At 40.1% G+C, this 27,843-nt stretch overlaps 1 protein-coding gene across 1 annotated transcript in view; it reads left to right on the top strand.

Annotated features, from left to right (window-relative positions):
• CFAP54 (cilia and flagella associated protein 54) overlaps positions 1 to 27,843 on the top strand; it is a 243,457-nt gene that overhangs the window by 119,245 nt on the left and 96,369 nt on the right. The window contains 8 exon segments of the mRNA XM_032493588.1: positions 1,730 to 1,838; positions 12,485 to 12,637; positions 14,591 to 14,785; positions 16,642 to 16,729; positions 17,028 to 17,237; positions 20,083 to 20,149; positions 21,966 to 22,148; positions 25,047 to 25,133. Coding sequence (XP_032349479.1) covers positions 1,730 to 1,838; positions 12,485 to 12,637; positions 14,591 to 14,785; positions 16,642 to 16,729; positions 17,028 to 17,237; positions 20,083 to 20,149; positions 21,966 to 22,148; positions 25,047 to 25,133 — 1,092 coding nt within the window.

Genomic DNA, 27,843 nt, shown 5'->3' with positions numbered 1-27,843 from the left:
GCTGTTATCCATAGGCAGTTGGTGAGGGAGGATCCAGTGAGGAGAGGGCAGTTGTATACCTGGATGCTCTTTGGAGTTTGGAGTCTGAAGACCTCCAGCAGGTCAAGGACTCACCTGATTAGGTCAGGCCCACCTAAGATAATCTTCCTAGTTTAAAGTTCATTTATTAGAGACTTGAATTAGTATCTGCAGAATTGCTTCACAGTAGCACCTAGAATAGTGTTTGATTGAATAGCTGGTTTGAGGTGTGTGTATGCTATGAAATGGATGCTTCCCTTCCTCTCATCCTCATAATATAGCCTTAACTGACTCATCAAAAAAAAAAAAAAACCATCACACTGCCTTATCAACATCATCTCTTAGATATTTAAGACACTTGTCCAATTTGGTACATCTCAAACAAACACGTTCTGCCAGGTCTTTCCCACTTCAATTGATGACAACCCCATCCTCCTAGCTGCTCAGGCCAGACACCTTGGAGACATCCCTGACTCCTCTCTTGCTTTTACATCCCACTTCAAACTGGTTACCAAATTCTCTCCCTTCAGAATCTATTCAGAATCTGAACACTTATCACTGCCTCCACCTGCTCCTGCTCTGATCCAAGCTACTGTTATGTCTGCTTGGATTAATGCAATGACTTCCTAATTAGTTTTCTGGCTTCCAACCTCCTTGAACCCCTGCCTCCAGTGTATAGTCTGTTCTCAACAGCATATAGAATGACCTGTCAGACCATGACATTCCTCCCCTTTAAACCCTACAGTGGCCTCCCATCTGACTGAGTTAAAATGAACATCCTTGTCATGGACTTAATGCCCCATGTCACTTAACCCCCAGTAACTTAATCACCAGTAACTTCTCTCTACCCCTCTCCTGCTAGTTTCAGCTTCTCTGTCTTTCTGTTCTTTGAGAAGACCCTACCTTAGGGTCTATGCTGGTTCCCTGCTTGGAATGCTCCCCCTTCACCAGTACCCACATTGATTTTTCCCTCATCTTTTCTAGGCTTTGCTAAATATAAGGCCTTCTTAGACTGCGTTTACATCTCATTGTAGGAGCACCTACAAGGGACACTAAAGGAAAAGTATCTACATCAGACTGAAGTTTGGGAGGGTTGTGTTTTGAGCAGTAGGTTAGTTCAGCGGGTGGGAGTGGAGAAATGGAAATAACAGGATCTTGGACCTTTTGAAAGAATTTCCTTATGTCTAAAAAAAGTTCTATTTTCAGATATTTTACAGTTTGAGGACTCAATTATCTGTTAAAATATATTTTTAAAAATACTATAGAGGTAGTCAGTTCTGAAAAACTTCACTGGGGAGATTTAAATTGCATTAATTGTGAGTAGGGTGGATAAATCTGCCATGGGAAAAGCAGCCTCTATTTTAAATATGTTTCAGTGTACATAATGGAAGATACATTTAGACATGCGAATTTATAGAATATCAGAAAATCACATTCTAATTGCTCTACATAATTTGCCTAATGCTTTTCCAGCTGTGCTGTACAAAAGAAATGAAAAATCATGTAACCACTTTTTTCTCCCAGAAAGTTCTCGTGAGTTAAATGCTACTCTGGGGCTTTTATTTGAAGCATCTTTTTGTCTGTCTGTCTGTCTGTCTGTCTCTCTTTTTTTTTTTTTTGACAAATGAAAAATAAGATGAACATTTCAAGTAAGCCAAATTTTTGGCTATAAATATCCAAGTAATATTTGTTTTCATCTTTGTTTTTTAAGATAACCTGCCGAAATTTCATTGGGAAACAGCTCAAGATTAATCTACCAGCCAGTGAAGTGAGAACTACAAGAAAGGGCATGGATTTCCTAAAAAAGCTTATCTATTCAGGTTGGAACGAATTTTCACTTGAAACTTTCTGTTTTCTTCAAAGCGTGGTTTGCTTTTGTGTTCTATATGCTAAGTCTTCCATAATTAAAATGTTTGCAAAATTTCTTTTGCAGATTTATTTGACTGAAAATAATCCATTTGGTATTTACCATCTTATGTTGCTATAAATGTCACTTAAGGGAGATTAAAGCACATGTTCTTATTCGTGTAATCTGTAAAAGAAGGGACATAAAAGAAGGGAGGGAAAGGAAATTGATGGGGAAAATAAACATGGGAAAAGACCGTTTTGTACATTTTCCTTGTTTTTTAATCTCACTTGGGAACTCTTTAAATTGACCTTTTGCTATTTTCTTTGTCCTGTCTTGACTCCCATAATAACTTCCATTTCCATAATCAGCAGAGGTTGTTCTTTTATTGGCATTACCAAGGTTAAGTTGTATGTCTTTTTATAAGAGTGCAGGAGAAGATGTGAACATCATGACTCCTTTGCTGTTGGTTGGTAAGCCCTCTGGGAATGTTTTGGCATGCAGCTTGTAGGAATGAGGCAAAAGGATAAGATGAAAATGGGAATAATGCCTTCTCTCAATTGCACTTTTCGTGTGTCTGTGTTTCCAGCATAGGAAAGAAATGCAAGTCTTCCCTCTGAAGTGTTAGGATTCTTCCATTGATTTTAGGCATGTATGTGTGTATGTGTGTAATCATTCACTCATTCATTCATTTACTGAGTCAGTCAGGCAGCTGTTCAGTCAGTCAGCAAACATTTATTGACTATTAGTGTTAAATGCTGTACTAGGTCCTGAGAACATAAAGATGAATGAGACTAAATATTTGTTATCCGGTTTACAGCCCACAGAAGGAGACTGATAAATAGACCAGAGATGATAGTGTAGAATGATAAGGTCTGTAATATTGTGACTGCTGCTGCTGCCATAAACAGCGAACATCACTTTTGAGCAACTCAACGTAATTTAGTGGGGCTCACGTAAAAGGAAAAGACAGAAGCTGAGGTTGGAAGGGTTGTCAGGAGTTGGATGATGAAGGGTCTTAAAAGGTATAGAGATTCAGATTTATCTGGAGAGCTGAGGGGAGCTAGTTACAAGGATTTCAAGAAGGAAAATGATATGTTCTTGAAAGAAACTTTGGCACCAGCACGGGACGTAGGTTGGGAGGAGATGGCATGGAAGCAGGAGAGCAGCTGCTCCTGACTGTGTGTTATGGATGCGAGGAGGGGCTGGACTTAGGAGGTAAGAGCAGGGGGTGGAAAGACATGTAGTTGTTACAGGAGGGGGATGGATGCGCAGGGGAGCAGTTTGAGTTGCTCTGGCTTCTGGCTTGGTTGGTTACATACATATGATACTTTTACTCTTAAAAAGAATTGAAGGAGGGGCAGGTCAGAGGAGTTTACTTTGGAATTACTGAGTTCAAGGCGTCTGAATGACCGCTGAGTAGAACGGGCCAGATTATGACTGGACATACTGGTGAGGCATTCAGCAGAGATTTGATTTTAGTCACCAGTATGTTGGTAGTGGGTGAAATCAGGGGCTTGTATGAGGTCACCAGGGAGAGTTATGGTGGCCTATATACGTGAAGACGGCCTTACTTTGGAACCTGTGTCAGTCCAAATGGGCTGGGCTATACAGCAGTAACAGTCCCCAAATTTCACTGCCTTAGCACATGGGAATGTCTCATTTTTGCCCACGCTACTGGGTTCAGTGAGGTTGCGGTGTGAGCTACTGTTCATCATGGGTTGATGGAATCTCTGTCTTGACACAAGCTTCCATGGTTGCTTTGGAGGCAGGAGACAGAACACTCATGTTATCTTCTAGGGCAGCTATACTGAGAGGCAGGTAGTAAATGGTCAGGAGCACAGCCTTTGAAGCGAGACCGCATGTGCTTATACTTCATGCTGTGCTAAGGACTTTACGTGTCTTATCTTATTTCATTCTTATAATAGTCCCAGTAAAAGAATTGTTACTATGCATTGGACATCAGGTGCTCTTAAAACTGCTCTGTGAATCTTAGCTTACAAGCATCTAATGAGATAGGTTTGTTATTGTCTCCATTTTTCAGGTAGGAAAAAGAACGTTTTTTATATTCTTTGTATATTTTATAATTTTATATTCATGACTTATGTATAAATCACGTGCTGGCTCTTAAAGCTGATACTTGAAGGTGACACATGTCACTTCTGCTGTTTTGTTGGCTAAAGTCACATGGCCGTGTCTAACTTCAAAAGAGGTAGGGAAGTGTGATCTTACTCTGTACCCTGAGGATAAAGAGATGTAGAATATGTGAAGAGCCCTCCTGATGGTCACAGGAACAAGCAGAGGAAGAGCAGTATCTGAAGGAGATTGGGACGTGGCCCAAGAGATGAGAGTGGTACAGACATGGCCGAGGTGTGAGAGAGCACACAGAAGACGCAGCAGGCAGTGGTCGGAGAGAGGTCACTAAGATGAGGACAGGCTGTCTGTTGGGTTTGGGAGGTCCTTGTCACTGGCCTTTTTGCTATGACAGCCTTGCCTTTGGGTCTTGCTCTAACTGTTTCTCCTTCCTGAAATGTTCTTCCCCATCTAGATGCCTGTCTGATACCCCCCAACCTCTTTTAAATCTTCATGCACATCTCATCTTTCAGTGAGGCTTAGCCTGACCATTCTGTATGAAACTGCACCCTGCCTGCTTCCTTCCAGTTCCCTTTACTCTAATAAATGTATTTATTTTGTTTCTGCAGCACTTATCAGCGCCTATCATTACTGTATAATTGAGGGATTTTTGTACTTACTGATTACTAGTCTGTCTCCCCTGATAAAATGTGAGCTCTTTGAGGCCAAGGACCATTGATTTGCTCATTGATATAATCCAAATGCCTTCCTCAGTGTTTGATACATAGGAGGAACTCAGTATTTATTTGTCAAATGATGGCTTCGTGACTTTAACAAGAGTAACTATAAAGAAATGATGGGGAGAGGAGGGGAAGTATTTTGAGTGGAGGGTGCAGCAGTGGTGAGCTGTGTCTGCACGGAGGCATTGGATGAGAGCTACCTTTCAACGAGCTTAGCAGTGACAGAGAAGAGAGAGGCAGTGGCAGCCAGAAGGAACTGTGGGGCTCAGAGGGCTCAGGAGGACTTTGTTTTTGCGTGTCTGTTTTTAATAGAAGAGGAGCATATTTCTACATTAAATAAAAATAGCCAGGGGAGAGGGAGAGCTTAGAGACAGGAGAGAATGATATTTGATCAGGAGAGGAGCTTGAGGAGAAACAAGGCAGAGTATGGGAAAAATGAGACTTTGCCTTAGACTAGAGGGTGAGACCCCCCTGCTGCCGGGGCAGAGAGGAAGGTGAGACAGGCCCAAGTGCAGGGAAATTTATAGCTGGTAATGATAGACGTTGAAGGGGTCCTCATCGACTACTGGAGATTTTCTTAATGAAGCTGGGGGTTGAGGGCTCAGCTAGGGTTGATAGGATAGGAGATTTTAGGAAGAGGGTGACAGGGTGGACTGGCCACTGGGAAAAAATGGAGAAGGGAAGATAGAAGGGCTGCAGAGAAGTGTAGAGGGTCCTGTTGAGTGAGGTTGGTGACCCTGGACTTGCAGGTTTTGCTGCCGGTAATAAATCGAACTGTCCCCTCTCCTTCAGTGAACAGTGGGAGGACCACCTACCTGTGGTCAGTTATGTGATGAGTTCCAGTCGAAGAGTATGATTATTCCTTGGGTATTCTCCTTTACTTCATCTTATCTGTTAAAACTCTGGAGATCTCCCAATTTGGGATCCACAACTCAGAGTGTGATTTATACTATCTCCTTCATCCTAAAAAAAGCTGGCAATGAACATGAGAAAAATGTGTTGAAAATGCTTGTTAACAAAACAATGACTAGCCTCTCAGGGATAGGAATAGCATACCTGGCAAAATTCTAGACCTGTGTTCCCTGTAGGTAATTACTGAGATGGGTGCAGTATGTCAGGAAAGCACTTTGCTTGCTGTTGTTAAAGTTACATTTGGAAATACAAGTTGGGACAGAAGGCAAGGTGGGGGACTCAGGCTCTAGTGATCCCGTCGGATGGTTCCCAATGGTGGTGGAAGTGTAGCCAGTTTGAGCAACCATTAGAGCAGGAATATTTGAATAAATCTAAAAAATATTGTATTGGCAGTAATAATTTATTGGGCCAAGCTCTTTATAACCATTATCTTCTTTAATTTGAACAGTCTTAGGAGGTATGTATTATTACGCTTACATTACAGATAAGAAAATTAAATGTTACTAGTAAGTACTGGAACCATGATTCAAACCCTGGTCTGGCTGATTACTCAACCCATATGGGCTCCACCGAGCTACAAAGCCTGTTTACCGTTTGTCCCCTTTCAGGTTAGAGTCTCTTCTAAACTTACAGTACTCAGGAAATAATTTGCTGCCTATCGGTAGTTACGGGGAGACAGATACTTCATTGTGACTTACTGTGATAGTTTCATAATTTTTAGATGATCCTGCGTGGTGACTACAGGTTTTACATTGAGCCATTATCATTACAATTTTGACATCCCTCTTATAGCTCTTCATAAAACTCTAGGACTTCTGTGACTAGGAGCATAATTTGACCCACACTTTTGGGCTTATTAGGCAAATTTTTAAGATGCTCATTTTTTGTCGGTATACTGAATTTAGATCATTAACATGTTCATCAGTATGATAAGTCCCACGTATGTCACCATGACATGTTTGCGATTCTTAAAAGAATTTTTGAAAAGACCAAGTATACTCCTGATGATTTCCACACCAGATCGCTGCTTTATAACATCATAGATTTTTCTTTCGGCGTAACAGCATTTGGTGGTAATGCTTGATACGTCTAATTCTTCAGAACAGATACTGTAATGCTCCAATGCCTGGGAACATTTGGTGTTCTCATTATTTAACAGCATTAGATTCTCCCTCTAGCTGTTTAATAATGCATATGTAATTCGGTATAGTCTCTGTAGGATTTGGAGAACTGTGAATACCTCACTTTATTGATGATTTTTTTTTCCTACGGATGAGTAACTTGCCTGCTTGTTCAAAAGCTTCATAGGGGAGATAACTCTATGAATATGCCTTTTACTGTAGCTGTTTTTGCATCCTGTCTGTGGTCTCTTTCTGAGTTTTGACCTTGTTGGTATTTAAGTTTTCTGAAGGGTATTCAGTCTTCAGGTGTGTTGGAATTTTGAACCCCTTGGCTGGTGTGTTTTATTACTGCCTCTGGGCATGTGGATTTATGTGACCAACTATGTAGAAAGCAGCTCAAATTTTGTATCACTCCCTGAGATCCTTCCTTGGTGGACCCATCATCTGTCCGGAATCATTGGCATTTCCATTTTAATGTCTACTTTGGTCCAATGAGAGACAAAGTAAATCTAGTCTTTGTTTCTCCTCCTGCTCTTCCTCCATCTTCCTCTTACCTATTTCAAACTGTTGAGGCTATTAGTGCCTTAAAGGCACTAAGAAATAGCTTCTTGAATTACCCGTGGAAGTTTTCAGAGAGGAACCCCTTGAGACGGAGATGGCAGGATGAGGCCTGCAAAGCTAATGATATTTCCTTATTGCTTTTTGCATCATTTATCTCATGCAGACAGCCACCAAAACAGCAGCAGAACCCTAATTAGACTACAAGAACGAGGGTATACAAGGGCTTGAAAAAAGGAAAACAAATGAAATGAAAGATACTTTAGGAAAAAAAAACAAACAGGAATGATTTGTAAGCATATATTGGATAAAAAGCAGCAGGATGATTTTATTCAGAGCCCACGTTTTAAAGATGGTGGACATCTCCTCTTCCTCCCATCCCTCTTGTCACCCCCAGTCACTTGCATGCCTTTGTGATTTTTATTCTAGAAGGTACGCTGTGTGAGATCAGAGAGTGTGTTTGTTTTGTCCACTTCTGCGTCCGCAGTGCCTAGCATGGCACCTAGTACCAGTAAGTGCTCAACGTGTATATTTTAAATATGTGACTGACTGTCACAGTGTGAGCCTCCATCTATGCCAGTCCCTTCACACCCAGGTTAGAACAATAACCCTTGGAGGTAACTATTACCACCCCAGCTTTAACAGATGTTTAAAAGGAAGGCCTGGAGAAGGTAATTGACTGTCTCGAAATATTAATATGTGAGGGCTTCTAGCGTCCTCCTCTTTTTTTTCTTGCTTAACTTCTTTCGCTGGTCTCACCCTCTAAGAATCAAAAAATAAAAGCCAAGCTCATCAATTCTTGCAAGAAAAATGGAGTAATAGAGCAGACACCTCTAATCTTCAGGGTGTATAAGGGTTGGGGCAGGAGGCAGTGGGGCGTGCCTTGTCAGGGATCATGCAGGACTGGGCGTACTTAGCGGAAAGAGGATGGTGGAGGCAGGGGAGTGAAGTTGGTGGGGCAGAAGAGTGAGATCTCTGGGGAGTTAATGAGAGCTACTGTGGCTTGAGTATTTAATTCTCTTAAATGTATGATAGGGAAGTGTGTCAAGAATGAAATTGCTGGGAGGACGGATGCTTCTCTCAGTCTGGCCATGATCCTGGCTTGACTAGAGCCTCCAGGATTACTAGACATTAGGGTATAATGAAAGATGTGTCTCTTTGGCCACTGAATGTGACCCCGTGTTACTCATTCCATCAGAACAGGCTTCATTTCTCATTAACTTTTCTTAGGCTTATTCCTGTCCTACTCTCAAAGTGTCTCTGTGCCCCAGTTAGCAGGTCTCAAACCAGGTCATTGCCTGTTACCCAAAATATGATGCCCTCTAGCAAACTGTCTGGGAGAGGCACTGGACTTGAACACTGGTTCTGTCTCTGTTTATTAGGGCTTACGACAAGAGAATGTCCTCCCAGTTCACTTTTTCTCTTTTGTAAAGAGTGATTGGTGTGTACCTCTACTAGTTTGTAAGGTGCTGTGAGGATCAATCGAGATTAAGATCTTGGAAGTGATTGTTAATAAAGTTTATCCCAGACATTTAGCTTTGAAAACTCCTGCCATTCATTCATATAACAAATATTTATTGAGCCACATAACAGGCATGGCTGTAGGTCTGGGGTTTTAGCAGCGGACAAAATGGACAAAACCCCCTGCCCTCATGGAACTTGCTTCTAGTGGCCAGAGACAATCAATAAATAGGTAAAACACAGAGCATGTCAGAGGATGATGGGTGCTGAGGAGAAAAGAGACATTGCTACCATTTTAAACAGGGCGATCAAAGAAGGCCTCACTGAGAAGTTAACAGTTAAGCAAGAACCTTAAGGAGCTGAGGAATCAAGACCTGGGGATATCTGAGGGAAGGACATTCTAGGCCAAAGAGAACCACTGGTGCCAAGACTCTCAGGTGGAAGCATGCCCTGGTGTGGGAGGGGGCGAGGAGCAGAATAGTAAGGTCACAGGGTGCCTGTTCATGTTGGGCCTTAGAGGTCGCTCCAAGGGCTTTGGTGTTTGCGCTAGGTGATATGGGAGCCAATGGAGGGTCTTGGACAGGGGCGTGACATGCGATAACTTACATTTTAAAAGGTGTCCTCTGGTTGCTATGTTGAGAGTGACAAGCATGGACACAGGGAGACTGGTTAGGAGGGTGGTTGCAGTAATTCAAAAGGAGATGATGAGGTCTTGCAATGCAGTGGAAGTGGTAGTGGAGAGACCTGATAAGAGATGGTGGCACTCTGGATATTTTCTCAAAGGGGAGCCTACAGGATTTGTGCATTTGATTTGGGACATGAGAGAAGAAGAGTCATTGAGGATGATTTCCACTTTTGGCCTGAGCAGCTGGAAAAATAGAACTATCCTTCAATAAGATGGGGAAAGATTATGGGAGGAGCAGGTATGGGGGAAAGATTAGTAAATCAATTGGGGACCTACTAAATTTGAGATGTCTGTTAAATGCACAGCAGAGGAGACTCTTGGATAGATGAGTCTGTACTTCAGGAGAGTTGGGACCAGAGACGTAAATTTGGGAGCCACCAGCATCTGGATATCCAGATCCATGCAACTAGATGAGGTCATAAAGGGGGTGAATGTTAGTTAAGAAGAAAAGAGAAGCAGTCTAAGGACTGAGCCCTGGGGTTTTCCAGTATTAAGAGGTTGGCTTGATGAGGATGAATTAGCAAAGAGGACTAAAAAGGCGTGTTCAGTGAGGCTGGAAAAGGACCTTTAACCCACGTGAAGAAAGTATTTCAAGGAGGAAGGTGGTGTCAACTGGGCCAAATGCTATTGAAAATTTAAGTGAGAAAAAGTCTAAAAATTGAACCCTAGGTTTAGCTGTGCAAAGCTCCTGGGGGTGAAATGATGAGGGAAAGCCTGATTTAAGTGAGCTCAAGAGAGAATGGGGGACAATGAAATAGAATTTTTTGAGGAGTTCTGTTGTAAAATGGTGGCTTGAGGGGAAGGTAGGGTCAAGAGAGAGGTGGTTTTTTTTTAATATTTTTTTTTCTTTTATAGAAATTTGGATATAGTCACCATGCTATACACTACAGCTTCAGAATTTATTTATCTGATAATTGGACATTTGTACCTTTTGACCACCTCTTTACCCATTTTGCCCACCACCCCATCCCCTGCCTTTGGCAACCACCAATCTCTTCTTTTTAATTTTTTTTAGATTCTTCATATAAGTGAGATCATACAGTACTCGTCTTTCTCTGCCTGATTAATTTCAGTTAACATGATGCTCTCAGGTTTCATCCATGTTGTCACAAATGGCAGGATTTCCTTCTTTTTATGGCTGAGTAATATTCCATTGGGTGTATACCACATTTTCTCTGTACACTCATCTGTCAGTGGACACTTAAGTTGTTTCCATGTCTTGGCTATTGTAAATAATACTTCAATGAATAAGAAATTTTTTTATTTTTAAATTTTTTAAGGTAGAAAAACCCAAAATGTGCTTTTGGGAATGATTCAGCAGAGGGGAAACTTGATGATTTGGAGAGACAAGGAGAATTGCTGGAGTGATGGCCTTGAGGTGTAGATGGGCACAAGTCTGGGGGCTGGGTGGACATGGTGGACTAGGCTTTCATAAAATCCCTTTGAATTGCTTCCATTTATTCCCACTGAGGTAGGAAGCAATGTTATTGGCCCTGGAAGATGAGGAAGAGGTCATATAGCCAGTTAACCACTCCCCTGACGCTACTAACAATGGAACGTTTTCTGTGTCCCTGCCTTGTTTCCATTGCTACCACCTTAGTCAAGTTACAATCATAACAAAGTCTGTGTTGTAATGTCATAGCCACCAGCCTCTTTCTATTGCTGTCTACTGTGTATACATTTGTTGGGTAACTCTTCCTAAAATATTGATCTCTTTGTGCTCAGATCCTGCTCAAAACCCTTGCTTGGTTCCCCATTAAAGAGGATGAAGGTCACTTACTCAGTTAGGGCTTCAGGCTTCTGGAAAACCCTTCTTGGTTCAGAAGGACTGACCATGTCATATTGTGTCCCAAATCACCACCCTTCTTCCTTCTTCCACCCTCTCCTTGCACAAACTAGTTCTGTGACCCCAGGGAAGCTACCAGACTTTATGCCTGATTTTCCTCATCTGTAGCATGAGGACGTACCTCTTATGATTGTTGCCAGGATTCAATGAGACTATCACAATAGTTATTTAGAATAGTTACTGGCATAGTATAAATGCTCAATCAGCGTCAGCTATTCTTAATGTAACTATCTAAAACCACTTGCCTCTTTCTTCCTGATCAAATCTTCCCCATCCTCTGAGACACAGCTGGCATATCTGCTCTCCTGCAAAATCTTTCTTGCTTGTCCTTTCCCCCACTCCACTGATCTCTCTCTTCTTTCTTTCCCTCATTTTAGCATGTACCCAGATTCTCTCTGTAAGGGTGATTCTCATAATCCAGTGTTAGAATGCTTCAGCTAGACTGTGAGCTTCTCGAGGGCAAAGGTCATGCCTCTTACCCTCTTGTAGCCCTGTTCCCTAGCAAGGTGCTGCACTGTCGAGACCTCAGACTTTAGATGCGGTGTTGGACCTGTTCAACTTGTTGAAGAGGTAAATTCCTGTGTTATTCAACCTGACATTTCTTCTTTCTTGTACGCCGGCTTCATGGTGTATACAGCAGGTCTGCAGCCTAACTCGGGACCACCACTTCCTCTCCAAAGACCTTCAGCACCTTTCAGCAACATCTCCCCTTCCTGTCCATTTTTCAGGACTGCTTTTCAGTTCCATACCTGTTAATGACCGCATCTTCCTTTCCCTGCATCCTCCAGTATTAGAAAGCTGTCTTCTCCTGCTCTTAAAAGAGCAGTTGCCCATCTCCAAGCTTCTTTGTTTCCTCCTTTCGTCTGTTTCCCGAGGCACCTTGGCTTTGAAGAGGCTTCTGAAAAGGAGTGGATTACTTCATCTTTTATGATCAGCGAAAGAAAAAGTAGGAGGCTTCATAAGGAAAATTGGCAAGATCTAAAGTTATTTGCATTTCATACGAATCAGAAGTTTTCTAAGTTTTCTTTTTTTAAAAAAAGAACTGTCAAATGTATCCCCCCAAAAATTGATCTGAATGTTGAAACACCTGCTGCAGACCTGGGGGCTTTGAATTTAGCAGCTTTAGTTTGGGACCAAGAAATTCTCTGAGTTAGGAAGTCTTTTGCTGCTTGTTGGCTTGCTGCAATATTTCATCCTTAACGTCACTCTTCTCTTTCCTTTCAGAATACAGCAAAGCCAAAGAGCTCGTCTGCGTGCCCGTGGATGTGACAGACACTTTGAGATGTTTTAGAGAGACCTTGGAAAAATCCAAATATCATAACAGATCAATCCGACACAGCAGAAAGTTGCTTTCGTTATTTCTTGCACAGACCCAAGGTAAACTACAGCCATTCCCGGGCATCTGTGGGGAGTTGATTCCAGGACCCCCTGCAGATACCAACAGTCACAGATATACATGTCCCTTACAGTTAGCCTCCCCTCAACCCCCACCCCCTTCCCCCCGTATCCATGGTTCTGCACCCCAGAAATGGAGGGTGACTGTCCTTGCTCTGTACCCCTTCCTCTTTGCTGATGTGCAGTACCGCCCCGCAGGCCTACCACGTCCTGCCCCCTTCCCCACTTCCAGGCCCGCCGCCTGCCGCCTTCCACTTTCTTCTTGCCTAGTGGATCGCACCTCTTTTCCTCACACTTTATTCCACCCAGAGTGCTGTCTCACTCATCTGCTTTTATGTAGTAGAGTAGATACGGAAACAATATTTGTTCATTTTTGATTCTGTACCTCTATGTTCTTAACCATTTGCTCTGCAAGTATGATGCTACAGTCTTGTTTTATTTTTATAAGTAGGTGAATTGATTCGTACTGAATTAACTAAAATCTTTTACTAAAATACTTTATCAATGTCAAAGAAATGGGTGTACTTTTACATATACATCAACAAAGCTTCTTATTAATACCATAGATTTTGATCTTAGAGATTTCTTTTAGCTTAAAACAAGATATTTGCTATCCTTGGTTACATGACATTTGCTTTCTCTCTTCTCAAAATCTATTGATTTGTAAACTCAGTCAAAGCAAGAATTTGAGTGGTTAAGTGGTTACTGCAGAGAGGAAGAGGGTACTCAAATATAGGCTAGGAAAATCCCAAATTACCTATATTTAGGTTATTTAAAATTTGTTAAAATCCTAATTTTATGTTTATGATCCTTGGTATTCAAATTTATCAGAAAAAATAAGAATAAGCATAAAGAATAAACTTAAGTTAATAAATTTAAAATAACTGTATTTTAGAATTATTAAAATAGATTTAAATGTCTACCTATGATACTAATATTTCCTGGACTGATGTTTTAGAAATTTGACCATTTGTTGTTTACAACCACTGACAGCAGCTTTATTTATGTGTGGATACAAGTATGTATGTATATATGTGTGTCTGTATACAAGTACATCTGTATATAAGTATGCATGCATATAAGTATGTGTATGTAGGTACATATGTATTTGCTGTTGTTGCTGCCCCTTCTTCCCCAAAAAACCACTTGCTACAATATGTACCCACAGTTTTTGGTTGTATTGTCCACAGACTCACATTACATTAAATTGTCTCTCCATAGCACGTTAAAACCTACGTCAAATATGGTGTGCATTAACAGTGGTTAAGGGTATGAATTTAAAAAGCACATACAATTCCTAAGAATGGTTCATGCCACCTCAATCTGAACTTCACCTGATACCGAGATATTTTCAGCAGTTTCTCCCCAGTCCTCGGGCTATAGACTTCAATCCATATTAGCTTTTCTCTCTCTGCGGCTTTTGACTACTTCCCCTAGAATATTTTTCCTTTTTTTCCTGTGTGTTCTCTGATCTTAGAAAGAAACGGGTTCTTTCCTATTTTTCCCTCCTCGGGTCAGAACTACCTGTATGTTGCTTCTCTCCCAGAGGTCTCTGCCCCAGAGGCAAACTAACATCTTTACTGTTGGAAACTCTTAAAAAAAAAAGTTGAACCCAAACTGTGCAGCTTCCACTGATCCCCACGAGGAGCAAAGCATTGTCTCAGCATTTACTTCCCGGCACACTGCCCCTCTGCACTGCTCTTTTTGAACTAACGTGAGTGTTGAGCACATCGACCCACACACCCGGACTCTTCAGAAAGGAGTCAAGGTACTAGGTGTAAGGAAACAGTGTCCCCCAAACTGCCGCAGAGTCTCGGCTCTGTGCAAAATCTCTCCTTCCTTCTCCTTTTCCATCTCTTCTACGTTTTTCCTCCTCATCAACTTCCCTTCTCTCTCCATTTTAAAATTTCTTTTAAATTTTTTTCATAAATTTAGGAGACAAAGGAGGAATGAACAATTTAAAATTTACTACCGGAAAGGTGGAGTTTTGCCTGGGGACCGAAGAGATGCACAGGCCGACCCCCCCCAACCTTTTTCAGGAACACTTCAGAGTTTTCAGCTCAGTGGAGAAAAGCAAACTTCCCTCTTCACAGCTCGGACTCGTAATTTCTTCTTACTATGAAACTATTAGTAAGATTTATTCATTATGTGTTCATTTTCAGTACGATCTTCCATGTTAATGTTGAGATTGCATTTGGTCCTGAAATGTTATCTTTTTAAAAAATATTTTAATTAATTTTTTAAAATTGAGGTGCGGTTGATTTCCCATATTGTGTTAGTTTCAGGTATATAGCAAAGTGACTGAGTTACATATTTTCAGATTATTTTCCATTATGTGTTTTTATTACAAGATACTCAGTATAGTTCCCTTTGCTCTATAGTAACTGAAATGTTATCTTTAAAAGTAGGATGAAAGCGCTTGAACATAAAATCTATCACACTCTTGTAGGCAGAGACAGAGCAGTGTTTAGAGAAGGTGCTGCCAGCCCCTCCCGTCACCCATTTTCCCAGCCTAGCTGTCACCATTGTGAGATTCTAGGCACCCTTCTGTTCATCCCACTTTAACTGAATCTATGAGCCGTTTGTTGAGATGTGGCCACTGTTACGTTCTTTTGCTCTGCCCCAGCTGATTCCATTTTCCTTTCCTTTCCACTTGATTTGGCTTTTCTACAAATTCAGCAGTATATATTCAACCCATGCTGTAGACCCAATGTTTTTTATAAGACATTTTGTAATTCCCCCTTTAGTCCCCAAAATAAAATTTATATTTAATCCATTCTTCCTACACACATTATTTTTTAAAAATCAATATGAAGCTGTAAATATAAAATGAAGACTAAATAAAATGAAATCACTTTATAATAAAAAAAACTATTTGTTAGTATGTAAGTGCTTAGGCTCCAGAGGAATAGAGCAGCAGTCAGATGATCGTCTGTCGTACGTAGGGTGTACAGGACACACGTGAATGTGGCAGCTATGACAGCAGACTGATACATGTGTATTGATGGCTCAAGTACCGTCAGCGTCGTTATTTTTGGTGACCTGATTTTCTAAATTAGCAACTCAAGGTAACTTTGGAACAAAATAAAACATTACAGCGGTTGCATTTCTGGAAAACTCAGAGCATTTTGAAAACATGCAAAAATGCCCTTTCATTGCGTACGATGAAGTTAGATGTTAGACTCTAATAATTATAAACAGGTTTCTCACCTTCTTCCTCACTGTGGGAAAGGTTCTGTGCATTGCAGTCCATTCCATGTCTCAGGTCTTCATCTAGGAGATACCAGCAGAGGTCCCATGGTGACAGCCAATAAAACCCTTCCTCAGGTTTCTAAAATACCATCTCGGGGACAGTGCTGCCCTCATTAGAAACTATTGCCATAGTTGTTGGGGTTTTTGGCTACACATCCTTGAATGGTTGCATTCATCAGAAAACAACAACAGATACAGGTGATATTAAAGGTGGGCTTTTTTGCATTTGGATAAAGGAAGAATCTAATATGCTTTGATCTTGTCACATCCCTGCTCAAAAAACAAACTGTTCGAGGCCTCCCATCTGCTATAGAATAGCATCCACATTTCTCCACATGACATTCAGATTCCCCCATAGTCTTACCACTACCTCCTCCTTCACCCTCCCCAAAAACATACTCCAGCCACACATGACACTTCCGTGTATACCCAGCCCTTTCTTCCATGTGCTCTTTTTCTGAATGTCTCTCCTTCACCAACTCTACCTGCCTTCCTCTTATTCTACTTTCTTCATTTTCCCTGCCCATTAGACCCAGTCTCCCACTGTTCTTCATTCAAATACGTCGTTTGCTCTCTCTCTGTATCTATATCATGTGACATTTAAAGGCTCTATTAGCTCGGAGTTTGCTTATCTGCACAGTTAAGGTGTAATGCCATTTAAAATATTCTTGCAAATATAAAGGAAACAGTTTCCAGGGACTGACATTTGTTCTTTCACTTGATTAAAAATACAGATGTTCTCCAGACCAGCAATCAAAGAAGCCTTAACGTTCAGGCATTGCATGAACTTGGAAATCTTCTCATCTTCGCAGAAAAGAAAAGGTAGATTTTTTAGGAGTCAGTTGAACAAGGAGAACTTTTTTTGTTTGAAAGAAAATTTTAATTGTGAAAAAAACTATCTTTAATAAATTTTAGTTCCTTGGTAAATATTCCATTGCTGCGTTTTATTCATCAAATGCTACCTGAGAGAAATGGTTATGAGTAATACATGGCATAGATTCATTCTCTAACATTTTAATCAAAATGTTTCTTCAGAGCATTTACTTTCCCCCTTTGGAAGTTGGATTGAATAATACAGATCTCAGAAAACATCCTGCTTGATGCTCTGTTTATGTTTTAGGGCTGCTTTTAAATGTTGGAGTCAAGCTCTTGATGACATATTTAGGAAACAAGACGTGCTTCACACATGGAAGGAGTTTGGCACCTCCCCCACCAGTGCTACCAACAGCTGTTCACCTTCAGGTTCCAAAGACTACAGTGAGGAATTTCTGTCGAAAGTTGGCATTTGGGGGTGTTTGCAAGGAGCGGTGATATCAGCAAAGATAGCACAGTGAGTGTGACGACGGGGTGATCTGTGCACTGGGTGGGCTTCCCCTTGTGGGCGGCCCCCCTGGGCCATGTGGACCACCAGCGTTACACACTGGGTTCCTGGGAGCAGTGTCCGTACCATGCAGGGTTATACAGTTTTCTTCTTCATGGTGTTTGTTGCTTACGGCCCACTCCTCCTCCTCCTATAACATCTCCCCCCTGGAATGTGAGCTCCACACAGGCATAGGTCTTTGCTCTGTTCACCAGTGTATCCTGAGTGCCTAGCATGGAGATAGCATTCCACAGCTACCTGTCAAGTGAGTGAATGTGGGAGTGAGCAGTTGGTGTGTGAACAAGAATCAAGAGTGTGGAGGCAGGCCGACTTGAGCCCAATTTAGGAGCCTCCCCAAAAGTCTGGGGCCCTCGGCAAGTCAGTCATCCTCTCTGAGCCTCAGTGTTCTCATCTGAATCTGTGGTCACAAGAATTACATGACACACTTGAGACACCTAGAGCTGCCAGAAGGAAGTACCAATTTGTGAGAAAGTTATTGTCTCTCAATTCTGGAGGCTTGAAGCCCGAGCTGGCAGGGCTGGTTTCTTCTGAGGTCTCCCTCCCTGCGTGTAGGTGGTGGTCTCCTCACTGCGTCCTCATGTGGTCTTCCTCCTGTGTGTGTCTGGTCCTAGTCTTCTCTTCTCCTAAGGAGAGCAGTCCTTCTGGGTTAGGGCCCACCCTCATGACCTCATTTTACCCTAATGACCTCTTTAAAGGCCCTGCCTCCAAAGTCCAGGCACATTATGGATTTCCAGGGGTTAGAACTTCCAACATGTGAATTTCAGGGGTGCATTGGGCAGGTAATTTAGCCCATAACACATACTGTATGAGTTTCCTATTGCTGGTGTAACAAAGTACCACGATTTAGTGGCCAGTATGTTATCTTACAGTTGATGGAGGCCGGAAGTGTTGGCGGGCTCCCTCTCGAGGCTCTAGTGGAGTCTCCGTCCTTGCCTTTCCCAGCTTCCAGGGGCTTCCTGCACTCTTCAGCTCATGGCCCCATCATCTGTCTTCAGGACCAACAGCCTGTCTTCTTCCTGTCTCCTTCTCCTCTCTGCTTCCATCCTCACATCTCCTCCTCTGCCTTTCTCTCACAAGGACCAGTGTGATTACATCGAGCTCACCTCGATAATCCAGAATACTCTCCCCATCGCAAGGCCCTTAATTTAATCACATCTGCAAGGTTTTTTTTTTTTTAAAAAAAAACTGTATAAGATAACATCTTCATAGGTTTGAGGGGTTAGGCTGCTATGTTTTGAGGGGACCATTTTCAGCCTAGCGCACGTGACATGTGAAAGTCTGTCACAGCGTCTTATACTAGTTAGCGCTTGCAGTATCTTAACTGCTTGATTAACGTAAGAAATTCTGAAATTCTGACGAGAGCAGAGGTCCCGGTTTCCTTCACTTCTCTAGGCACATTCTTAGCTTACCTATAGGGTGTGGTAGGCAACAGCCTGCATAGTATTTTGACCTGTAGAGAAAATTTTTTATAAGTAATAACTTTCCCTAGTTAATAATCACCTGTTTTCAGAAAATTAGCATTTGGGCAGGGGAAGTAAGGAATTACCACTTATAAAGTATTAAACATTAAAGGTATTTTTAAAAACTCTGTTACAAAATTTGGTTTTTTTGCACTCCTGGAAAGGAGTTCTTTCTTACACACAACACACACAATCCTCATTCAAATCTGACTTTATGACCAAGTGGAACTTGGCAGCAGAGAGTAGAAAAACTGGGGAAGGTTCACAGCTTGAAAAGAACAGCTAAAGCTTTCCTGCCAGAGGACACCTCAGCTTCTTAGCCTCTGAAGTTTTTACCAAGTGATTTTTAATCAACAGAAAGCCAGTTCCTAGTTACCCAGCTGAAGTCTGACTTCCACAGGATACATGATACTCAGGGGGCTTTGGCTGTCGTGGGAGCCTCCCTGAGAGGAAGCCCTTCTCCCCACTGCTCAGAAGGCCAGAGCACCGCATAGAGAAGCTGAACTCAGATTGATGTTGTTATTAATATAGTGAAGCCCACTGGTTTTATCAAATAAAGCTTAGAAGAACGTAACATGGTTTCTAGTTACAAATGTGAGTTTCAAGACCCATGTAAAGAAAACTCAAAACTCTTCTCAGGGACATAAAATGAGATAGTAGTAAACAGAGACATTATCTTAACCTCAGGTGGAAAGCCTTAATATTGTCAATAGATCCATAATATACTGCTGGTGAGAAAACACATGGTTGCAATCTTTGGGAGGAAATGATGTAATAGTACTCATCAAAAGCTTTAAAATTGTGCACCTCTTTTTCCCCAGAGTTTTACTACTAGGGATTTATCCAGTGGAACTGGTAGAAAAAACACTCAAGTAGACATAACAATGTTTATTATCTTAGTGTTGGAGAAAACCAAAATGGGGATGAGTATTTGTATATTGTGATACATGCATGTGATAAAAATTTAAAGCTCTATAAAATAATGGTGTAATTCATTATATCCAAGAATGGAAAATTTGTTTGTAAAATAATACGTATTGTATAATTTTAGTCTTAATGTGACAGTGCATGTATATAATTATATATAGAAGAAAAGCTAGAAGGAAATTGTCCACAGTGTTACCAGTAATCATGTTTAGGTGGTAGGACTATAGGTGATTTTTCGTTTTACTTTTTCTGTTTCTCTCTGGTCTAGCTCTTATGAGTATGTAGCACTTTCAGAATCACGATAACTTTTAATTTTGGAAAATCTATGAATATTAGAGATGTATTTATATAAAAATATTTTTGGAATGTTATCTATGAATCAGTTTACTTTTCTTATACTTACTTAGGTTTATTAAGACATTGGACGTTGAAAAGAGATTCAACTGTTGCCTTTTGTCTGCGTTACTCTTTCAGGTAACACTTTACATATATCTTTCCACAGTAGCATGGCCATTCAGTCAGTAAAAAAGAAAAAAGTACAGTATTCTGTCATATTCATAAAACTCACAGGTAGGAAAGTAGCATGAACCTTGATTAAGTATCTTAAGCCCATCTCGCCTTCGATGGTTGAACCCCTGTGGCATTTTCACCCTTAATATTCCACAGGGTCCCTTTTCTGGTCTCTGCTGCAGAAGGAGGAATTTTACAGATGAGGAAACTGAGACTTCTGTCCTTCCTAACGTCATGTTGCTGATGCGCGGTGAAGCCAGTCTAACTGACCCTAAAGGGTTGCCTTATGTTGCCTCATCTCTTAAATAAAGTTTTGCTCAGTTGTGTGATGTCAAGTATATCATATGATGAGAGCAAGAAATAAGTTAAAGACTACAGAAGTAGAGTGTTGCCATTCTTAGGATTTGAGTTTGACTTCACTGAAGAAGAAAGGAGCTTTTATCTGAAGTACAAGACATTCTGAGGTTCAGGAAGTAGCCAGGGGCCTCTGCAATCTCCGAAAGGTTCTGTTTACTTTGAAGGATGGGACACCCTTGTTCTGTGTATCAGAGAAGTCTGATAGCTCATGAAATCTGGATGGATAATATCTTTGGGAAAGGCTGCTCTGAGTGGACAGATGGCAGTTTTCCTTTGTTCCATACACCTCTTGCCTGGGCTTCAAAGGGAGGAAGTGGAAGAGTCAAGGATGCAAAGGGAATGATAATCGGAATCTGATTCATTTTGTTTTATTCTGTCTCTTTACTTTCTTCCAGTATTCCTTGTTCTTGAAGATAATGCTCTTTATGTTTTAGAAAATAAGTAATTCTGAAAAATATTTACTTTTTTGCTTAAGTGTCACATCATTTCTTAGTAACACTACACCTAAAATCAAAACTAGCTGGTAGAATTTATTGTCAAAACCTGTTCATTCTTTTCATGATTTTAAAACAGATCTGTCAAGTTAAAAATTAAACAATCACATGGTACTTTAGAGTAGGAATCTTTTAAGTTTAGTGAGAAATCTGATTGAAATTCTTTCCTGATATATGCCTTAAAATAAATTTATGATGCACTTGTTATCAAGAACTGTTAATTACTTAAGATAACATAAGAAGCACTCCTAAGTGTACAGTTTGCATTTGTATTTTCGTCTTGCTTCTCAACATCTAACACAACCTTGGTCATACAAATTATCTAAGAAATATTGATCAAATTAAGCAAATCACCTTTTAACTTAATTCAGTTAAAAATTTGGAATTACCTCTGCTTGATTTAGACTTCTGAAATAATTTTTTCTCTCCTCTGCTTAGAGGTTGGTATAGTGGAATGAACATAGATTTTTGAGTTAAATAGAAATGATTTTGAATCTTCTTTTCGCCACCATTAGCTGTGTAACCTCATATAAGTTAATTGTTTAAGCCTCAGTTGTATCACTTGTGAGATAATAATCCTTCCTTCCAGTGATAGGTTGAATGAGAACTAAATGAGATACTATTTTCAAACAATTTACCAAGAGTGTCCAACACAAAATTGACCCTTAGTAAATGATAACTTAATATAATGATAATTTTTCTGAAAATAATAAGTATCCAACTACCATGGAATTTGAAAGGCCTGTCTTGAGTGATAATAGCATTTGGTACCTATAGTGATGAGAATATTAATAAGTATCACTTATTAACAGGCACAGTGTGCTAGGCATATGCTAAGCACTTTGTGAAGTAATACATGTACTTATTTTTCTGTCTCATTGTTGCAGATGCAGTTTCTAGCTCTTTATTTCCACTTTTTTCATCTTCAGGGTTTGCTGAGAACCACACTTCCACACCCCAAAGCTGAACGTTGCTATGCTCAGTATGAAATCACTCAGCTTCTCCCTGGCATCGAGCTCTTCTCAGACAGATACCGGGCTGATATCTGCTCTGTAGTTGCAAGCTTGTATTATATTATACGTGAACTGCACTTTGCTAAGCAAAATCTAATAGTAAGTGATTTATAAAATCAGCAAATCTTAATTCACTGTGGTATCTTACCCAACTTACCTTATACTTTTCAAATTTTACTAAGCTCTTTTGGTCAGTTTTTACTTAACTTTTAAACTCTATATTCAGGGTTTTGATTTGTCCTTCAGAATAAAATATGTTAATATGCTTTCTTTGACATCACTGTTTGCATTGCATTTTGGATACAATAGCCATGTATATTTGATTTTGTTCTCTTTTTCACTCTGTTATTTTTACCTTTTTTTCCTGAGGACATTTGGTGAAATTAACTAGAATGTTTCACTGGTGTCAGACAGAGCAATTTAGTGCACATATAGCTTCCCTGCATTAATTCATGCAGGTCATATCAATATCAAAACTGTGGGAGCAGGGGGAGGGTATAGTTCAAGTGGTAGAGTGAATGCTTAGCATGCACGAGGTCCTGGGTTCAATCCCCAGTACCTCCTCTAAAAATAAATAAACCTAATTACCTCTCCCCTCCTGCCAAATAAAATAATACAGTAATACAATAATAAATAAATATGTTTAAAATTAAAAAAAACTGCGGGAGTATTTCTTTACTGAGGTAAATTTATCTTTGTGTCTCTTGATTTTTCTGTGTTAAGGGGACACTTAAGTGAACAGCAGGTTCTAACTGAAATTAAAGATAGGCATCTCTTAATATCCTAGTAAATTAAAAAACTCAGATACAACTCTCTTTTCCTTTAGGGGAATAAATCACAGTATGTGTCATAAATTTGAAGTTGAGTGCATTTTAAATTAGTATGTTCTATTGGTCATTTTATATTTTCCTCCTTTATCTTATTTTTTCCTATTTTCTTCCATTTTGCTATTTCCTGTACTTTTTTATCTCACCCCCCCAGCCCCATGTTTGCTTCTTAATACCTGTTCTTTCTCTTTTTCTGCTTTTTTCCCTTTCCTCTATGCTTTTTTCGTCCTACCTCCTTTCTTTTTTTCTCATATATTGTTTTCTGTTTTCTTGTTCTAAATTCACTCTCTCCTTATGTTGAAAAGATTTATTGTCCCCTGATATTAGATGTTCAATTATAATGCCATGTGTTAAAGTGAAGAGGTTGATTAATGCTTTTAACACTTGGCAGATTTAGCAAGAAATTGTATATTAGAAAAAAAATAACAAAATGATGCTCTTCTCATTGTTAAGGGGATTCATTCCTGGATTTAGAAAGTAGTTCTATCCCCTGGGTAACCTTTAGCTGCCTAGTCATATTCATATATAATACATATCACTGCACTGGAAAAGAAATGAGACTTTTTTCTCTAAAGCTTAAGAAATTGAGAACATTTTTTCTGAATAATTGAGCAATTGGCAGCAATAAAATGGTATGTTTTTATTTCTCACTAAAGAAAAGAAACAGTCTCAAAAGTAATAGCCAACTCTTATTGTTTTGTGCTGCTTTAATTGTAGAAGAAGGTATTGTATTATGTTTGTAGTGTATCATTGTAGAAAAATGTATGAAATTTGAAATCATTTAAGACCAGGTCTAATTCTTTTGAAAAGCTGTTGCATTCAGCAGCTACAAGTTGACTGACAATTAGAGGTTTCTTAGCTGAACTTACAAGATGTAAACAGTTTCCGTTTTGTATTACACTGCCCTCCAGAAGCAGCCCAGTGGCTAAGGAGATTGCCGTCACATATAAAATTTGCAAGGGGACACATTGCTGTGGGGTCATGAGAAATAGTTTGCTGAATAATGGGAATCTCAGTCCCCTTTTTTGCTCCATGTCCCGTTGGTGGACAGGACCCAATTGCAGGAACTGAGCTTCAGTTTTGAGTTGAGGTCAGGAGCTGCTCAGAAGTATAGGCAAAACTGACCCCTCAACACTTGCCTTTGGCTGGAGAGTGGTTAGGTCAATTCAAAGATTGACAGTCTGTAAGCTTTCACATATATCCTTGGGACTTCAAGAAGAGTTGAACTTTGGGGTTAACTCTAAGAAATATTATGTGAAGAGTAAGCTTGGGTTTTAAGCAGTAGTATGTATACTTTGTCAAGGCAGGGGCTTAGATTTTGCTCTCATTCAGCAGAGCCTCACACACAACAAGCATATTATAAATACTTTTTTCTTGATAGAAAAATTCCTACTGAAGACAAATAGCAGCTGACACTGAGACGAGTAAGTCGGAGCTATCAGGGGCCATAGATTTGAGTTCCTTTGCTTTACATTTTGCATTTATTTGATAGCTCATTTGCTCAAATGTTTCCATAGGCCTCAGTAATTCATACATATATGTTGAATTAATTTTTTTTCAAGGAAGATAACTAATTGGATTTTTATTTTTCCATGCTTAAGATGTCATCCAAAGTGACATCTCTTTGGAACTGTAAGTTAGTGATACCACTATAAAGTTCTGACAAAATTATGAAGCATATGCTGGGCAGATCATTTCACTTATACCAAACAGTACAGTCTCCTGACATGGAAAAATCAATCACAATTTTGCATAACATCTCTTACATCAATATTTGGCTAAATTGTATTATTAGGTTATTAACTTGATAAAATACATTTTATTTTTATTTTTTATAACTTTTTTTTATTGAGTTATACTCAGTTTACAATGTTGTGTCAATTTCCAATGTAGAGCACAATTTTTCAGTTATACATGAACATATATATATTCATTGTTGCATTCTTTTTCACTGTGAGCTATCACAAGATCTTGTATATATTTCTCTGTGCTATACAGTATAATCTTGTTTATCTATTCTACATATGCCTGTCAGTATCTACAAATTTCGAGCTTTCAGTCTGTCCATTCCCACTCCCCTCCCCCCTGGCAACCACAAGTTTGTATTCTATGTCTATGAGTCTGTTTCTGATAAAATATGTTTTAAAACAAGGTATTTTTCTGTTGGTAGATTCTGCCTCTTCTTGCACTATACCAATATTTTGTCTCTGGAATTTGCCAAGACCAAGTCAGAAATTTAGAAGCAAGAATCCTCAAGGTATGTTACAATCTTTTAAGACATTTAATATTCTTGAACTATTAAAGGTATTGTTATGAATTAATTTAGTTCTAATACTCATAATAATAAGCTGATAGTAATATATGGTATTGTGCTCATATTGAAAAAAAAAACTTGCACAACATTATAATAAAGTATATGAAAGAGCCAGATAGGGAGATTTAGATCGTTTTATGCTTGGGCCACAGTTAAGTGAGGAACAGCTATACCCGGTAACAAGGGTCACCTGACACCATTCAGCCTAGAAATCACCATTTCTAAACACTGGTTTCCTGGTAGAGACTATTGAGTCAGTTTTCTGAAGTTTCTGTGAATTCTTTATGCTAAGGATCTTTATGTATATCCTAGTATACAAGAGTTTTTCATGGCACAGGCAACTGAAGTGATAAAACACACAGACACTAAATTACAATGAACTCTGTAATGTAGAAGTCAGGAGGCTCTCTGCCTTCAAGACTCAGGTGCATTTGGCTTGGATCCCATGTGGAGTGACAGCCTCAAATGACACCTCATTTTCTTTGCCCCTTTTCCTAGTTATCTGGGGTCACAGGCTCCCAGTTTGGTTAAATTTGTTTTCTACAGGGAACATCCAGCAAGTTTGCACCCTGTTTTGCACCTCCTCATCTATAATATGGAATTCAACCATATTCCATAATTTACACACACGAAAACACATAAACACACTCATTACATTCACCTAAGGTCTTTATTTCTATAGTGGACTTTACTAAAAATGGGAACACAAGGAAATTTTAGTTGAGTCCAAACCAGCAACTTATAATAGAATGTTTGGCATCTCTGAGTTTAGAATATTTCTTGGCCATTTTCTCACTCTTTTGCCTCCTAGTGCGTGGCTTCATCAGCTGTATGCTGGTTAAGTGTTTCCTAACTCACTCTAAAAAGAAAACCCTGATTCATAGCATTTGCAATTTCTATGGTGTAAATACTCCCACTACAGCCGACTTTGGCTACAACGGGCTGTTACTGAGTGTGAAACTGGGACAAGATATGCACAGTTAGCTCCTGCAGTTGAAGTGAGTGGGCTCCGACACCCCACTGGCTCAGCCTTCTTCTCCTTTTTTGAAAATACCCTTCTTCCCCAGATCTTTCCCATTTTCTAATGAGGGAAAGTTAGACTTCTCTTTGAACTCCTGTCTCCATCCAGACCCTGCTCTTGGGCCTATGTTTTCAGACCCAAATAGTCCATCTCACTCTATTTCTAAATAAAGATGATAACCTTCCCTAAGAGGAATTCTGATGCTATTAAGATAATACATCTTAACCTGGGAATAAATAGTTACCTACCATGAACATTTCTGGATCACCCTTTCTGAATTACTGATCTCTTAAGAGTTCTCCTGGTTTTGAATTCCAAAAACACTTTTTAAAAAGCTGCATACAATTTCTCTCTCTCTGTTTTTAAAACAGTGTTCTATTCGAGATTGCAAAATTCTTGAGGCTAGGGCCTGTATCTTATTCATCTTTTAGTTCCTTATACTGTCTTACTCGTAATAAATTCATATACCTGATATTTAGTAATTAATTATTGAATTGGATTTGAAATCTGCAGCCATTTATCAAGCACCAACTAACCGCACTCTCCCTATTGTTTAGTGGGAACTCACCTAGAAGATAGTTGGTAAAAATTTATTGCTTTACCTATGAAACATCATTTATTGAGTACCTCCTATATAAAGGTACCACGTTAGTAACTCTAATTAAGACATGTAACCTGGGGTCCTTGCTTATACAGAAGAGAAAATAGGGAAGAGAGACGGGACATAGACAAAGACAGTAATGTTGCACCTCCCACTTGACTGGTTCCAAATGAGTGTGATGAGCACTGCCTCCAGGAGCTTGGAAGAGGGAGAATGGCTTTGAGTCCCAGGGTTTCATCAGGTAGATAAGATTTAGGCTGGAAAAGAGTAGGACCAACTGAGCAGGAGAGAGGAAGCAGGGAACACTCGTGGCAGACAGTAGCGTGAAGGACACAGAGGTGACAAAGTGCTGACTGGTCGAGGAGGCAGAGGCAGTTCTGTTAGCCTGGAGTGGAGGTTTGAGTAGGGAGTCTGGAGAAGACGACATGAGGATACCAGAGGCCTGTGATGTGGAGGATTCCAGGGGCCAGGTTTTGAGTTCCAGGGCTGAGACATGTGAAGGCTCCGTGGCAAGAGAAATGAGGAATCTGTGGAGTCAGAACTGGGTAACAGTTTTTATTCTGGTGATGTTAAGAGGCAAGAAACATGGAAGGGTTGCAGTGACCATTAGTCACATGTCAAAAGGAGATCCAGAGAGGCACTGGAAGAATCTGGGACAGAGTTTTTGAGTAAATGACCATTTTTTAATTGGATTTTTAGCACTTGACAACTGTTTTTGTACTAGAGTAACTTAAAAGCTAGTAAAGAACAATGGACCATCTTCTGTAGTCTTGGGTTGGGAGGGGGATTAATGGCAGAATTTTGATCAGGAGAAGGACATGATGAGATGTATCTGGTAACAATGTCAGGAACAGAGTGAGGTGGGAGTGGAATCTTATTGGCATGGTAGGACTGGAAACCCAAGTAGGGTGTTGGCAGAAGCAATGAAAAGGGGCAATTGATGCATCATACAAGGGAAGGAATAACAGCCCTGGTGAGCAGAGTTCGCCTGACCTTTCTGAACAAGCTGGGGTCAGTGGGTGGGAAGAGAG

Source organism: Camelus ferus, chromosome 12 (genome assembly GCF_009834535.1).
Source record: "Camelus ferus isolate YT-003-E chromosome 12, BCGSAC_Cfer_1.0, whole genome shotgun sequence".
Lineage (NCBI taxonomy): Eukaryota > Metazoa > Chordata > Mammalia > Artiodactyla > Camelidae > Camelus > Camelus ferus.
The sequence above is the reverse complement of the archived record's forward strand: the minus strand, read 5'-3'. Positions and strand labels throughout refer to the sequence as shown.